Below are 16335 nucleotides of genomic sequence, written 5' to 3'. Positions count from 1 at the left end.
TGTACATTTAACTAGACTTTCTCTCAATATTCTCAGAATAAGGCATAAAGCTTACAGCATACAGAAGCTTCTCTTAAATGTGAAAAGTTTCTCTGGAAACATTCAAGTTTGTGAAGTAGAGTCCACTGAATATGACTGCAGTGCTGGATGTCAGACACACAGTGGCAGTGTCTCTTACATGGCACCAGCCAGCAGAGGTGAGCGTTCTCCATGCTGCATGTGCTCTCTGTCTTCATAGTGAGGATCGTCGTAGAGATGGTTACTCTGAAGAACAGGCTGAACCTGCAGAGAGATTTTCTGGAACAAAAGAGGTTTAGTTAAACACGTGGCAAACTGTTTGCAAATTGTATTTTATGCACATACTAGGAATAGATAAAAATAAGCAGAATTGTACATTATACGATAAATTGCGATTAATTCATGAACCACCATAGTAACAGATCATACCTGGAAATCACGTATGTACGTGAGGAAGAAGCAGATGAAGGAGAATGCCAGAGACCACTCAGCTGCAGCACTGACCTGGTGTGCTAGAAAACCCTAAAGTACAGTACAGTAATAATGCTGCAGAACTGTAGGTAGTTTTAGGCCAGTTTCAGAAACAGGAAGATGTGATGCTGAAGCAGGTAAAGGGGCCACATCACCTCTCATATAAATATGATTATTTTGCATTTTTGTATTCGATTTCTTGTCAATTGTAATTTCATTTAAATTTTAAATTATGTATTTTATAATTTAAATTTTTTTATTTTAACATTTATGTTACAAAAGATTCTATTTCAAACAAATGATCTGTTTCAAATATTAAATTAATTAAATCAAAGAATCATTGACAAAACTGTTTCCCCAAAATATTAAACAGCAAAATTAAGCCCCAAAAATAATTGGGCAGCATATCAGTATATAAGAATGATTTTTGAAGGATCATGTGCCACTGAAGACTGGATTGATGATGCTGAAAAATCAGCTTTGCATCACAGGAATAAATTACATCTTAAAATATATTAACATAAAAAAATAGTTATTTCGAATTGTAATAATATTTCACAATATTACAGTTTTTTGTGCATTTTATATCAAATAAATGCAGCCATGGTGAACATGAGACTTCTTTGAAAAAAATAAATAAATAAATATAGTGTTTCCATCAGAAATATTTTCCTCATACACAAACTTGCCTACATAACACTAACCTAATGTAATTTTTCCTAAAATCAAACTTTATTATTATTATATATTATTGCTATATTATATTAAACCAGTGTATTTTCATGAAAGCTGAACTTTCATTATATTGTGTTGACTTAATGTGATTTTTTTTACACTCACATACCTTCACAAATGCAGTTAAAGTACATATTACACCCCCCAAAAAGAAGTGCATTGGAACTGGAATTTACTATTCCAAAGAGCACCTTCTCTTGTACACTGCATACTTTGGCAACTATAGTAAGTCATTTGCATACAGAACATTTGCATACAGGTGCAGTATGTATGTAGGAACTATGGTTGAAATATTAAAAGACACTGAACAGTAACTTCAAATCAAGCGTATCATCTGTCTTACTCTCTCTCCGGGCTGCCAGTGTAACTTATTAGCTACATCCACGCCAGGCAGGTCATCATACATTAACACAGAGGATATGAAAACTGACAGATTCAGTCAAAGAAGCAGAACAGGTATAAGAGTACTGACACAACTGGACTATAAGGAATAGAGAGAATCATTACAAACGGAGATAATTGTGCATATATTGAGTTAAAGGATACGTGTAATGATGCTAATGAACGACCACATTCCCACAGCCATACGCGCCCACAGAATATCCCTGCCGTGGAAACGCGACTGCATGCGGTACGACATGCCAGTCTGGACCAGGATATACAACGTCCCAGGACCAAAGGTCAGGCCTGCTCCGAGAAGGTGGATGGATGTCATATCTGTTTTCTGGAGGAATATAAAAACAGTTTCAGAGAACTGATACTAAACGCTCAGATCAGAGAATTTAACTGTGGGTCTCACCTGAAAGTTGGCCACAACGCACATCCCAAAAGTGCTGGTGATTCCCATCAGGAGGCCTGTGTAGTTCAGCAGCTGTAAACCCGACTCGGAGGCCGAAATCAAAGCCTGAACTTGTTTATGTCGAACATACATGGTGCCCAACCCTGCAAACACACATACAGGAGAGCAGGGATGAATCAGTCTTCCCAAAATATCCACAGACGATTTAACATTTTCGCTAATTCATCAGTAATGGTCACATTTATCCTTTCCATTTCTCTTATGTGGAACACTTATCTTTCTAATTCCTTCCCAGGCCTGTTTCGAGTTACCCTGTTGTCATTTTTTGTTTATATAAGGCCTAATCCACTTTAATTTGCCTTTTCTCTTTGAATATCCCTTTTAGCTAAAATATCATGATAATAATAAGCTACCTTATTCTTATTTAATAGTTGTTTAAATGTCTTTAATACCCACGGCTTATTATTGGGAAATATTTTATGTTTTTGAGGGTATAACTGACACTATATATAACTTTTGAACTGTCACCATTAGCGTCTAATGCAACAAAGATTGCTCAAGTCAACAGATTTTACTAACAAACCTACCAATCTCTGTAAAAGTAATAGATGCTGCCATCTTTCTAAAGTCATTTTTATCCCTCTGAAATTTGGCTCCAAATCTCGGGTGAAAATTGTCATTTTGTCCCCCTTTACAAATTAGTGGATTTAAATCAATGTGAGGGAACTATGCACTAAAAAGCATTGACTTTTCAAATTCATTTTGAAACAGAATACAGAACTCAAAATGAAAAAATGCAGATTTACTGTACCTAGGAAAGCTGAGATTGACAGCATGAAGCCAAACACACAGCGTTCGGGAACCTCAGTGCCCGTGTCACTACAAACAAAATAATAAATGCACAGTTTGAAAGATGACAGAAATAAAACAAAGTATGATTTTGAAGCAGTTGACTAAAGCTGAAAGATTAAGATGGTATTTCACAGAATGTCCCTGATCTACAGCCATCAAAGTGATATTACATTAAAAAAAATGCATGATTTATTTTCACCTCGTACATTCCAAGTATTCAAGATCTCACATCATAAAATGTTTCTCCAAGCCTAAAAAGATGCATGACTTCTCATGGACATCTAGTACAAATGTAAATGAAAAACATACCTTATGTATGGAACGAGTAGGTCGGCATGGCCCAACACGACCGCTATGGCATAAGAGATGAGGAATGTAGCAGATGACCAGATAACCAGAGCCACCGGGAGAGCACAAAGCCCCCGCTGAAACCACCACATGCTGCCCTCACATACAGATATTCACTCACAGAGATCACCAACATCAGGAACAATCAGTAACACACACAACATCTGCTTAAAGGTCAAATCAACCCAACAGACAGGAGGATGCACATCAAAACTGAACAAACACAAGACTCAGAACCCCCTCATGCAAAAAGAAATAAGGGGACTTCTGGTCAGATGAGACTCAGCATCACCCAATCAAATGAACATCAACATCGTCTGATGAAGCCGAATTAATCACAGAAATGAATGTTCACAAACACAGACATATAAAGAGACAGATCAGAGGTGGTTAGAGTGGGTTAGTGCCTCTAAAATCTGAATAACAGCATGTGGTTTTTCTGATGCTCTCCCTAAAGTCCTGTGACCAAAGTCAGCTGACACTCATTCAGTGTGATTTCTTTTTCTGAGCTCACAAAATGTAAAAGTGTCCTCTGTCCTCTGCACACGGTGGCTAACATATTAGGATGAACTTCATGGAAATAAACAATAACGTACAAAAATATAAAGATAAAATTAAGATATTATATTTTGCACAAACAAAATGAAGGACCATAACATTCTTTTGCATGGTGGTGATATTTTCATGGCAATTTAACAAAAAACACATCAAAAATGTATAATGTAATTTTTTAGTATATATATATATTTTTTAATAAAAATTAAAAAAGGTTTCACAATGGACAGTTTTAAGCGGATTCTATACAATCTGAACAAAAGCATTTTGAAAGATATAAAATCAAATAGATGTATTAGGAGTGTTACCTATTCCGTTCAGAAATCTTGCACATTTCTTACAATTTAATTTATGCATAACTGACAAATATGCATTCGCATTAAGTGTATTTCTTCAAAACCTAAATATTGGCCATTTTGAGTGTGACATAAAAAATGTATGAAAATTTTTGTTTTTATTACTGTTTTACAAACATATATTTAATGCTGATCAGTGTTATTTATATATATGTATATATATATATGTATATATATATATATATAATATATTATATTATATATATATATATATATATAAATATATATAACTAAATATATCAACAAAAATTCATTGTCATGAAAAAAGAGAAAAAATAATTATATATATATAGTTATTTTTTTTCTCTTTTCATGTCAATGAATTTTGTTGATTTAGTAATTTTCATTAGTTTTATTCATTAGTCTGTATAGTCTATTAATTTCTTCATTTCAGTTAGTTTATTATTTATATGAGAATTTTTTTTGTCAACTCGCTGAAATAAAATTTAAGATTTATTTTTCTATTTTATTTGAAGTATTTTTTTTTTATCTTATAGTTAACTTTAATAACCCAGATGGTTTTAAATCAAAACTAATTTAAAAAAGCAGAAAACAAGATGTATTACAGAAGTGAGAATTATGTTAATAATAATTTTGTGAGAAAATATAAATAATGTCCTAATATGTATTATATGCATCTTGACACTTAAGATTTATAAGTTTCAGTTTTGTTTAAGGTGTTTAAATCAACAGTTTTACAGTAACTGTAGAGTAAGTGCATGGATTTGATGTGAATTAAAAGGCCCCATTTGGAAAGAGCCACTTTGGTCAGAAAGGCCACACCAAACACTGTTAGGCTGGTTAGAGTTTGGACGCGATAAGGCCCACATTAACTGCTGCACAATAGAGATGATTCATTTTTGAATACTGTATGACTGTAGCTGAAAGATACACACTGTTCATTTACAAAAAGCACAGCACTGGAGTTCTTATAAAATACTTAAGGGGTTATTAAAATACCAATGTGACTTAAAGAGAATATTCACTGATTATACAAGCATATATGTTGTTCCAAACTGTTCTTCACAGGAAAACTACTATGCAGTGTTATTTTAATATCATTGATTAAATAGTTATGGCATGTCCAAAACCATACATTTTTGCTAACATAACTACACTAAAACTAAACTGAGGCAGTGATCAAGAAATCTGTTAACATAAATATGACAATCTTTATTTTTATGGTCATTAGTCTATTACAAAGTAAAGTTTTTGCTGTAAATCAACAACAAAAATGATACATGTATTGTAGATGCCGTCACAGACAATTTTCTTCAACTATGTGTGTATTGCTGCTTTGGTTGACCTCAGAGCGGCCCGGGTGAACGGGTGACGTATTATAAAAAATAAAAATAAACAGGGAGAAACACAAATACACAGAAACCCATAACGTTCACAGCAGGATTAAAACAATTTCAATAAAAGTCTCAAACCGAGAGACTAAAATAACATGTACAAGCAACTGCTCAGAGGTAGATGCAAAACAATAACATATTTTGAGAAATTTACATGGAGTTTGGCCGCTCTGTTCATATTCTACACTTGGAAGCACCTCATACAGAACCGCAGAGTTAACGTCTATTGTTTTGCAATATAAATCTGTCAAAAAAAACAAAAAAAAAAACAGTTTTCTCTAAAACAAATTGGCATGAAGGTAAAAAATATATATAATGACTGATTTCAGAATGCTAATTTAATAACGCAACATGCAGGAATATGAAATTGCATCCTTGTTGAGTTTGATGCTTACAAACAAAATATGATTTACACAAGAGGTTAAAAAATATCAAAATCGCTGAGTCCAACTTTTTTCTGTGCATAGTGGAGTATACCAACAAGGCACAAAAATAAATTAGCACAAGTTCACATTAACTAAAGTATTTAGACCACAAACACTGCTTTTAAGGTTTTAATGTGTTATTAAGGGTTCATATTTGTACAGTGTAACTCACTTATAACCATTCTAGACGTCTATCGTGGCCCCAGTTATTATTAGGAAAATACAGCACTATCAAAATACTGTTTATAATACAGTTTTTATCATTTAGTGACATTGGCATACCTGAATAATAATAATAATAATAATAATAATCCCCTTCAAAACACTACAAACACAAGGTAACAAATGCATAGAAAGAAAAATGATACATACTGTATTAGATTAGTTTAATGAATGACATCAGATGAGAGGCTCTGAAACTCTTGCGCCTGTTTTTCTTGTCATAAGGTCTGATGTTATCTCTTACCTCTCTCTGAATGCTCTCTGCTCCTCTCAGACAACAGCACAGCTTTGTACTGGCAACAGTGACACTGGTGTTTAAGTTTAAATTTTGACATTTCATTTTCCAGTTAACGCCTATAGCATTCTGTAATTACGAAATCACATTCAGATGGATTGTTGCCTGTTAATGGAATGAATTCTATACTTCTGGGCAAAATACTTGGGTGCAAAACAAAACAAAATAAAACAAAAACACAAAATAAAAAAATAAAACATTTAAACTGTAAAATATATATTTTTTTAAACATTAAGAGTTGTGGCCTCTTTGGCAAATCTTCCAACTATGGCAAACAAAACTGGTCATGTAACAACAAAATACTGACAACTGAATGCCGTTCTTAACCGTAGGATGTATATTCTATTTAATATTCCCTTTCATCCTTCAAATATCCTCGCTCTTCATTATGAGAACAAAGTTCATAACTGCAGCCATTGGGGCTCGGTCTCTGTGAGCCGTGTTTTACATTCACTGAAAATGCGTGACCTACTGGAGGTGTTTGTGTGAGAGGGGACGCGAGGTTAGTGGTGATTTCTGCTGTCTGCCTGAACTCTGGATGGAGACGGAGGCTGGATGCTGAACACACGGATGTTTAAGTGTGTGGCGATCTGGTTACAGACACTCACGCAGTACCGCAGCAGATCAAGCGCTGACAGCACCTACAAACACAAAGGAAAAAGCTAAAGCATGGCAAATGCATTTTTGATAAGTCAAGTTAAAAAACTTAAAAGCTGTGAATTGCATGAGCTTTTTTTAAGAGGTACTGTATGCTTTTTTGGGTTAAATAAAGGTGAAGGTCAGGCACTGTGTACAGTTAAAAAGTTAAGATCTACACTTTTATACAGCATGTCCCCTTCTGATTACAATTTTAGTTAAGGTGTCTAGAAAAAAAAAGTCATCATTTATTTTTTCCACCCTCTCTCTGACCCTGATGCTACTGTAACTTTAAGACTTCTATACTGTGGATATGATTAACAAGTATCTTCACAAGTGATATGAGTAATAAGGAGATGAATACTAAATAGGTGAATGAAATGGTGAAATGTTAACGTCAATTTGAAACCCCATTCACAATCCATTTTACGTCAGACATATGTGAAACAGGATGTTCAGTAAAGAAAAAAAAAATTGGACATACATTTACCTATGGAGGTCTGTTTCCACCACTGAATAAAAAAATAATAAAGGCTGTTGTGACTTTACATCTTGTAATTATTTTTTTTTCACAGAATTGCATGATATAAACTCGTGATTGCGAGTTATGAAGTCAGAATTGTGGGTTACAAAGTTGCAATTGCATGTTTCAGACTTATTTATTAAGAGTTTAAATCAGGCAATTCTGACGTTTTTCTAGCAATTGCGAATTTATAACTCACAATTCTTAGTTTACATTTCATATTTCTGACTTTATAAATCACAATTGTGAATTTATATCACACAATTCAAAAAAAAAAAAGAAATGTGAAAAAAAAAAATCAGAATTGTGAGAAAAAGTTGCAATATTTTTTTCCATTCAATGGCGGAAATGGGCTTCCATACAAACCTCAATGTGTTTGTTTCAGAAGAAGAGCAGGTTATTATATTAAAGACTTCTTTTTAAATTTGAAATCACGTGCATCATTGTGTATAATATGACAAGGAAAGTTTATTATGAATGTAAATCATGGCAATTCTGATATCATGTTGACTTGAATGTGCTTGTAATTGTGACGTCACGACCATGAGGGTTTCTGAATGACCTTTGTTTCAATAACGACTCTCAGCAGACTGTAAGAAGCCATGCAATGTGAAAATCAAAGCAGATCCACATACTACACTGAGCTCTTTATTTCAGAAGAGCAAGGAAAATCCATGTTTTCAGACAGATGTTACACGTACCAGAGCAACCCAAAGAAGACAGTACTCATCGATGAAACTGTTGAAGTACTGGTTCAGGAACAGCAGCGCTGGTCCGGTGAAGGCCAGGTCGTTACGATGCATTTCACTCTTAGTCATATGAGCAACCTAGAAAACAAAGCAGATGTGATTGTAGTGACATTTACATTAACTGATGCTAATGCGGCTTGGGTGTGACAGATGTCTAACTACAGACAACGTTTAGTATTTATATCAAAATATGCATGAAATCTTACCAACAACATATTTATGCCATAATTCTTCCTACCAGCTAAAAAAACCAAACAAAGTCTAAATGTTCAGGTAAAGATATATCAATAATCTGTCAACAGTATTCATACAGAATGTCTTAAAAGCAGTTTATTTAGTGAAGCTGAAATAAATACAGTATATTGATGTCATTGAGGATCTTACCACCAGTCTGTTGGTGAGTTTGGCTGAGACACAACCAAACGCTAAGATGTAGAGACAGGGATGTTTCTCGAATAACTGCACTGATGACTTCTTATAGATCATTAGAGCAAGTGTGATTACCACTCCTATATGGAAGGATGGAGACAAAACGCTAGTTCCCTGATAAAAGAAGAAAAGCAGTTGTGTGATTAATTTAGAGAGACATATAGTAACAAGATTTTTTTTTTTTTATAATGTTATTTTTTTTTGATAATTAGTTCACATCATGTATCTTTAACAATGCATATGTCTGATCCATACATATTTCACAGCAGTCTTCAGTCACTCATTTCACAAACAAAGATATTTCATACTTAACATGCTTTTGGTGAAATTATATATATAAAAAAACATTTAGGTGGGTCCAGTTAACTTGAGTAAACTATGTTATTTCAATTAAAAAAGCAGTTTACTTTCAGAAAATACATTAAATAACACAAAATTATGAATTTTTACATCCAAGCACTGAACGACAGTGTTTGTCACTATGCATTTTTGTCATTTTGTTTCATTTTCATTTCTTTATAGTGGTGCAGAAACCACCCACACGTAAGTTTTAACTTACCGCAACAGTAGATCCGTTTTTGCCCATTCCGCCTGTAAATATAACCCGGAAATAGTTTGTGCAGGAGAAAATGGCACCCAGAAGAGTGCAAAGGGCCGGTATTATTTTAACCTGGATATTTATCACAGGGATCTGAAAGATTGAAAACAAATCTCTCATATCCTGTTCTTAGTCATCACATATGAGTGCTTTTCATTGGGATTCTGCATTTCACTGAACACATGAAGCATGCAAGAGAATCAGATTTCCTGACTGACCATGATATGCAGATTTAACATGTTGAACATATGGTCTAATCATATGACCAAAACATGAAAGAATTAAGATTGATTTAAATTACCACAGATTGCCAAAAAGCCGTTCCTCCAAAGGCAGCCAGTAAGTACATGATTATAATGTAGATTTGAACCTCAGTCACATCAATTCTGCACAAGCAAAAAAGTGATTAAAAGATTAAATAAAATGAGTTAATTATCAATCTCACTCAATTCTTGCTTTTCCTGTTCTTTCTGTAGCCCTTTGTCTACAGTACAACAGCTGTCTGAAAGCTGCTGGTTTCCCATGAGCAGAACTGAACATTCATAATATCTGTGTACTGAAGGTGAAGTAAAGGTGTCACTGATTATGATTAAGAGGAGAGTTTTTACTCACATGCCAAAGCGCAGCGTTCCAGAAACATACGTCTGCCAGTGAGCACAATAAAACATGAAGATGCCCACAAAACAAGAGAAAAACATCCAGTCAGGGTGAGTGCCCATCTGCACTGCTATACAGGTGCCCAGGACCACAAACACTGCATCAGAGAAAGACACAAAACAACAATATAGTGTTATATTCCATCTCTACTGTGTTATTCCTATGTATGTCTGCACTACCATGTATGTTGCACTATGTCTGTACTTTCTTCTGCACTGGAATTTCTTGTCATCAAGTCAAATTCCTTGTGTGTGTAAAAAAATTTGTAATAAAGCTCTTTCCGACTTCTGATATGTGTGTGTATATCTATATTTAGGGATGCACAGAAAAGCAGCCCAAAAATGAGACCAGAAACGGATATTTTAACATCCAATAAAATAATCTTTAAGATAATAAACAAGTACCTACATGTGAAATTGGATCTAATAAAACTGTAAAGTGAGATGGATGATACATTGCTGAACTAATGAACTATTTTTAAACAATATTTTTTTTTAAATAGAACACCAATCCACATTATTCTAGTAAGAAATACATTATAATATAAAAATAAATAACTGTAATATTATAATAGAATAGAATAGCTTTTTACAATAGACAAGTTTTTTTTATATATTTTTTTTGCTTTTAAGCCCAGTGTGTCTAGAATTTTAGGCTTCAGCCAATGTAATTTATCATCTGTTTATATTAACAGATAATATATTTTGATCTATACATCTCTACTCAAATGTACACTACCAGTCAAAAGTTTTTGAAAAGTAAGATTTTTTATGTTTTGTAAAGAATTCTCTTTTGCTCACCAAGCCTGCATTTATTTGATCCAAAATAAATTTTTTATTTTTTACTATTTAAAATAACTGCTTTCTATTTGAATATATTTTAAAATGTAATTTATCATTACTTCAGTCTCACGATCCTTCAGATGTCATTCTAATATGTTGATTTGCTGCTCAAGAAACAACATTTATTATTATTATTATTATTACCATAATCAATATTTAAAACAATTGAGTACATTTTGTTCAGGATACTTTGATAAATAGAAAGATCCAAAAATCCACATTTATCTGAAATAAAAAGCTTTTGTAACATTATATACACTATACCAGGGGTCTCCGACCCTGCTCCTGGAGGTCTACCGTCCTACAGATTTCATGCCGTTCTTCTGAATTTTCAAAGAAACCTGAAACCTTCTCGGCTGTTTTCAACATAATAATAAATGTTTTTTGAGCAGCAAATCAGAATATAAGAATGATTTCTGAAGGATCATGTGACTGGAGTAATGATGCTAAAAAAATCAGCTTTTAAATCACAGGAATAAATTACATTTTAAAATAGATAGCAGTTATTTTAAATAGTAAAAATATTTCACAACATCACCGCTTTTGCTGTATTTTTGTTCAAATAATGCACGCTTGCTGAGCAGAAGAGAACTCTTAAAAAAAAAAACATTAAAAATCTTACTGTTCAAAAACTTTTGACTGGTAGTGTATAGAGCTCAATCTTTTAAATGAATTGAATAATAAAGTAATAAAACATAGTGCCATGGACCTAAGTGTAATATAGTAGCTGTCTGTATTTGCATACACAAACGTGAGCAGACCTGTAGAGAGGGAGTCACAGCCATGGTCAAAGAGCTCTCCAAGTGGTGTGCTGCTGTTGGTCCGTCGTGCCTGCTTTCCATCTATGGCATCCAATGATTGATAGATGAACAGACCCAAAGCACAGGCTAAGTATGCCCACGTTGGTGCCTGAAAAAGATAAAACAGGCTTAAATTTCTGTCCACTTTGATGCTTTGAACTGCACGAGTGACTAAAATGCAACTTCATACTGCCACAAAGGCGGATATGAATGTGTTCTTTTATCTCTATAAGCCTTATTGTGGATACAAATGGTATGCAATAACGGGTGTCATATAGCAGACCTGAACAATGTAGATGCTTTCCATAACAGCAGGAATCATAAGACTGTCATAGCTGATAAACACAGGCTGTTACAGCTGACAGAACAAGCTGTGCCTGACAATACACAGCAATTATCTCCTCTGGAGAACTCAGAATATACTAAATTATAGCCTTCATAAACTATATGCAAGGCATTGTAAGAAGAACAGCCAAGAATTTACTGCAATTGCAACTAAATAATTATAGTTACACTTAGACCGATATTAAAATCAGCAAAAAAGACCACATTCTACGGCATAAGTTAAATGAAACTGATATTAAAGTTGACTAAAGATCATGTCCAACTGGTCACTGCTACAAGTGAACTAAATCTAAACCTGATGCTTACATCAACAAAAAAGACAGTGTTCTAATAGTGACCAATTTTAATAACTAAATAAAACTGATTTTAAGCATTTAAAAAGGTCATGTTCTAATGGTGACCACTGTAATAGCTACTAAACAATCATAAATAGATTGATCTTAAATCTGATTAATTTTAAGTAATCAACAACAACAAAAAAGTATAATACTGTAATAGATATTATATACTTAAAGTTTACTAAACTGATATTAAAACCAACAAAAAACAATGATGCTGACCACTGCAATAACTATTAAGACTAAAACTAAAACCGATATTAATATCAACAACAAAATGTCCTACTGGTGACCACTGCAACAGCTGTTAAATATTCATAATTTAAATATAACTGATTAAAATCAACCAAAAAGACCAGATAAGTGCTGTAAAAGCTACTTTGTATTCATAAATTGATTGAACTGATATTAAAAGCAACAACAACAAAAAGCGTCCTAATAGTGGTCACTGCAAAAGCTCCTAAATATTCGATTATAACTGTTAATATTATAATAAAATATCATGATAATGACCGTTGCAACCGCTGTTTAATTCTAAGTATTCATAATTACATTCAAACCGATATTAAAATCAGCAAAAATAACTGAGACCTAATGTAACTGACCAGTGTAACTGCTGCTAAATAATAACAACTACACTAAAACTGATATTAAAATAATCAATAATAATTAAAATAACTGCTACATATTTTTCTCATTGACATTAATTTGAATCTGTACTATACCACTGTTAGCAAGTGAAAACGAAATGAATGAGGGTTTGTAGCTGATCTGTTTAAACCAGTAATGGAATCTACTGAAGCAGTGGAAGTGCACAATACCTGTTCGGTGGCAGTAGGGCAGTAGTACACCAGTATCAGAGTACTGATAATATTAGTAGCGAGTCCCACTATGGTGATGAGGTTCGGTGCCATCCAGAGAGGCACTTTGCTCACTAGCCAGCACCAGAACACCTGCATGAAGGGCTCCAGGAGGGACCGTCCCGCACTGCTGTACTGATGCTCCTCCAGCCTTTTGAGCTGCTGCCGGGACAGACGGGCTAAGGGAAGCTCCATCAGCTTGGCCAGGAGACCGGGCCCCTCTTCCACACCTGGTGCGTTCAGGTCACGGGCCACTAAGAAATTGTTGTCTGAATCGGGCCGAGCCCGGACAGGTCTCTTGTGTGAGCTCATGCTTCTCTGTGTGGGCGTGGGGAGTGTTGAATCCACAATGAGATTATGGGATCAGATCTATGGGAGCAAATACAGTGGCATGCATAAATCATTTTTTAACAAATGGAAGCACTCTGACACTACTGAAAAACTGGAATTTATAATTAACAGAATATGTTTTTGTGGGGTGGTGTAATAGTTACTTAGTTAACTGCTATTAAGTAAATGATTTCTGTACGCTACAGTCAAGCTACACTACAGTCTGGAACAAACAACAAACTAAATGTATTGCTCAAGGACAACAGAGAATTTTAAGATCAAATGGTACGAGGACTGTTTTCTCCCACTAAAACAAAATTAGCCATATATTCCATTTGAATTCAATTTTAAATCAATAGTATTTTAAATTTTACATTAAAATTACAGGCTATGAATATTTCATTATAATGTAGGAGATATTCTACCAGCGCTTTTATATTTATATATATAGTTATATAATATATATATATATATATATAAATATATATATAATATATATATATATAAATATATAATATATATATATATATATATATAAATATATATATATATATATATATAAATATATATATATATAATAATATATATTATATATATAATATATATATATATATATATATATATATATATATATAACATATATATATAAAATATATATATATATATATATATATATATAAAATATATATATATATATATATATACTTTCATGTCTTTTAAAATACTTTGCTCTGTCTTCGACCTCAACTTAAAGATTTTGTGAGCTTTAATGAGTACAGAAGTATATAGTTGAGTTTTTTTTTTTTTGTAATTTAATAGGTTCTTCAGTCCCTATATCATTTTATATACATTTTTTGTTTTAGGCATAACAAAATATATATGTGATATTTATTTTTTGCAACTATAATTATATCAAACACATTTTAGAGGAGGTGTGATTAATGCAGTTCGGCTATGATTAACAGTACTTTTGTTTACCCACCACCCTAAAATACACCTGCCTGCACAGGAAGAGGGCAGTTACAGGACAGGAAGATAAGAGAACGATGCACTGGGATCTAATAAAACTAAACCCTTAAATTATGGCATTGATCTGCCGTATGTTTTATGACGTACTCACCCGTTAACTCTATTTATATGATTTATAACAGCCCTTTAAAATCTGGAGGATGACGTCAGCTTGATAACAATCCAAAGAGTGACGTCGTCAGCTTGACAGCGACCTGTGAAACGTGTCAGACAAGATGATAAATGTGATATAAGTATACAATTGTAATTATGTTAAACACGTTTTTAGATGCAGCGTGATTAATGAAGCTGGGATGTGATCAATAGTACCTTTGTTTACGTGGTGAAGATGTCTTTTCTCTCCGGAGCATTACACTGGAGATGTCCGCGTGACGCCAAAAGTTGAATTCTTGAATTAATTATAAATAAATAAAAATGCCGGGACGAAGAAACGTTCACGGTAAGGGAGAAAACGCTTAGGTGAAGGATGGTTAACCGGTTAACCGACAGCAGGGTAAACGGCGTGGATGAGATGCGGAGGCGCGAAAAGCGCTTCAACAACGCAACTACAACACCGACCTTCCGGAAGTACACATTTCAAAATAAAAGCACGCGATAATCAACACATCTGATTATTGTGTGTATATATATATATATATATATATAATATTATATATATATATATATATATATATATCTATATATATATATATATAAAAAGCAAGCGATAAAATACAGTCAATGTACTGTGGCTGCCGTGGCATCATCCAGGTAGATGCTATCTATCTATCTATCTATCTATCTATCTATCTATCTATTTATCTATCTATGCCTCATTCATTCGTTAGTACTGCAGTATAAAGCAGATGGTATGGTTTCTCATGAATGTGTACTAAATCTATAGATTTAAATTATATTATTACTAATAGGCTAATTTTATGGTACGTTTACAAGTTTTGTTTAGGGCTTTTAACTGCCGTAATTCTTTTATTTATTTATCCAACCCCCTTTTTTCTTCCTTAACGGGACCAAATTGTGAGTAAACTGCGCCCCCTACACCAATAACTTTGGCCTTGCATCGACTCAAACCGGTATTAAAATCGGCATACGACTTCAGTGCAGTTGCTTGAACAAGTTCTACTTTAAAAAAAATGTGTATCTACGTTATAAAATATCAGAGATGTATTTTTCTTCAGGTATGAAGAGTCACATGTTATTTTATTATCAATGAGATATTTATACTATATTTTTATTATGCTGAATTAGACATTTTCATACATTTTATGTAATAGTAATTGTTTTTACATGCAAAAAAATTTAACTTTAATTTCCTATGAATATACAAACTTTATTAATTTGTATTTCATTTTCGGTTTATGTTGGTACATGCAAAAAAAAGTTAACTGTAATGTCCTTGGAATGGTCAAACTTAATATAAACTTTTATACTTTCAGTCTTAACCTCTTGAATACAATCACCGCAATCTCTAAATAAAACTCTCCTCTATTTTTACAAACATAAGAAATCAATTTTGATACTCTTAAAACAGGGATAAAAAAATTTAAGTCAGGAAACATGATAAAAAGGCTGATTTTTGTTGAATCATTCTTTATTTAGCAACCATTGAATTGAGAGGTGCTAACACTGAAAACCTCAGTAGCAGATAAGTGGTATTCCCTATTTGTTATGAGAATCTTGCTGAAAGTTATAACATTTTACAAATATTAATAGGAGATGTGAGAATGTTGGGAAGTTTTTTAAAAGCAAAACAGTAAGTTGGTGGACTGTT

General features: G+C 33.2%; 2 protein-coding genes across 3 annotated transcripts; both read right to left on the bottom strand.

Moving 5' to 3' along the window:
* Nucleotides 1-112: 112 nt before the first annotated feature.
* Nucleotides 113-3911, bottom strand: LOC109059028 (DNA damage-regulated autophagy modulator protein 2). The gene is made up of 7 exons (XM_042729450.1): nucleotides 3185-3911; nucleotides 2835-2902; nucleotides 2024-2166; nucleotides 1771-1948; nucleotides 1568-1650; nucleotides 448-540; nucleotides 113-297 (listed from the first exon to the last, which is right to left on the bottom strand). Exons 1-7 carry the CDS (start codon nucleotides 3313-3315, stop codon nucleotides 175-177), a joined length of 819 nt encoding a protein of 272 aa, XP_042585384.1. The 5' UTR covers nucleotides 3316-3911; the 3' UTR covers nucleotides 113-174.
* Nucleotides 3912-5282: 1371 nt separating this feature from the next.
* Nucleotides 5283-15142, bottom strand: cept1a (choline/ethanolamine phosphotransferase 1a). Of its 2 annotated transcripts, none has more exons than XM_042729444.1 (10): nucleotides 14877-15142; nucleotides 14659-14761; nucleotides 13170-13577; nucleotides 11627-11774; nucleotides 9979-10120; nucleotides 9668-9752; nucleotides 9328-9459; nucleotides 8724-8882; nucleotides 8292-8417; nucleotides 5283-7072 (listed from the first exon to the last, which is right to left on the bottom strand). In XM_042729444.1, the coding sequence occupies exons 3-10, from the start codon at nucleotides 13518-13520 to the stop codon at nucleotides 6935-6937; spliced, it is 1281 nt and encodes a 426-aa protein (XP_042585378.1). In that variant the 5' UTR covers nucleotides 13521-13577; nucleotides 14659-14761; nucleotides 14877-15142; the 3' UTR covers nucleotides 5283-6934. The 2 variants fall into 2 exon arrangements, with proteins under 2 accessions (XP_042585378.1, XP_042585379.1); XM_042729445.1 differs by having other exon boundaries at nucleotides 13170-13526.
* Nucleotides 15143-16335: the final 1193 nt, after the last annotated feature.

The sequence above is a fragment of the Cyprinus carpio genome, chromosome B8 (genome assembly GCF_018340385.1).
Source record: "Cyprinus carpio isolate SPL01 chromosome B8, ASM1834038v1, whole genome shotgun sequence".
NCBI classification, from domain to species: Eukaryota; Metazoa; Chordata; class Actinopteri; order Cypriniformes; family Cyprinidae; genus Cyprinus; species Cyprinus carpio.
This window is presented reverse-complemented; position numbering and strand designations above follow the sequence as displayed.

Coding starts and splice junctions, on each gene's coding strand:
- LOC109059028 (XM_042729450.1), bottom strand. CDS start 3,315: ATGTGGTGGTTTCAGCGGGGGCTTTGTGCTCTCCCGGTGGCTCTGGTT. Junction 2,903..3,184: donor CTACTCGTTCCATACATAAG/GTATGTTTTTCA, acceptor TTTTGTTTGTAG/TGACACGGGCACTGAGGTTC. Junction 298..447: donor CGTACATACGTGATTTCCAG/GTATGATCTGTT, acceptor CTTTTGTTCCAG/AAAATCTCTCTGCAGGTTCA.
- cept1a (XM_042729444.1), bottom strand. CDS start 13,520: ATGAGCTCACACAAGAGACCTGTCCGGGCTCGGCCCGATTCAGACAAC. Junction 11,775..13,169: donor GCCCTACTGCCACCGAACAG/GTATTGTGCACT, acceptor TATCTTTTTCAG/GCACCAACGTGGGCATACTT. Junction 8,418..8,723: donor AACTCACCAACAGACTGGTG/GTAAGATCCTCA, acceptor TTTGTTTTCTAG/GTTGCTCATATGACTAAGAG.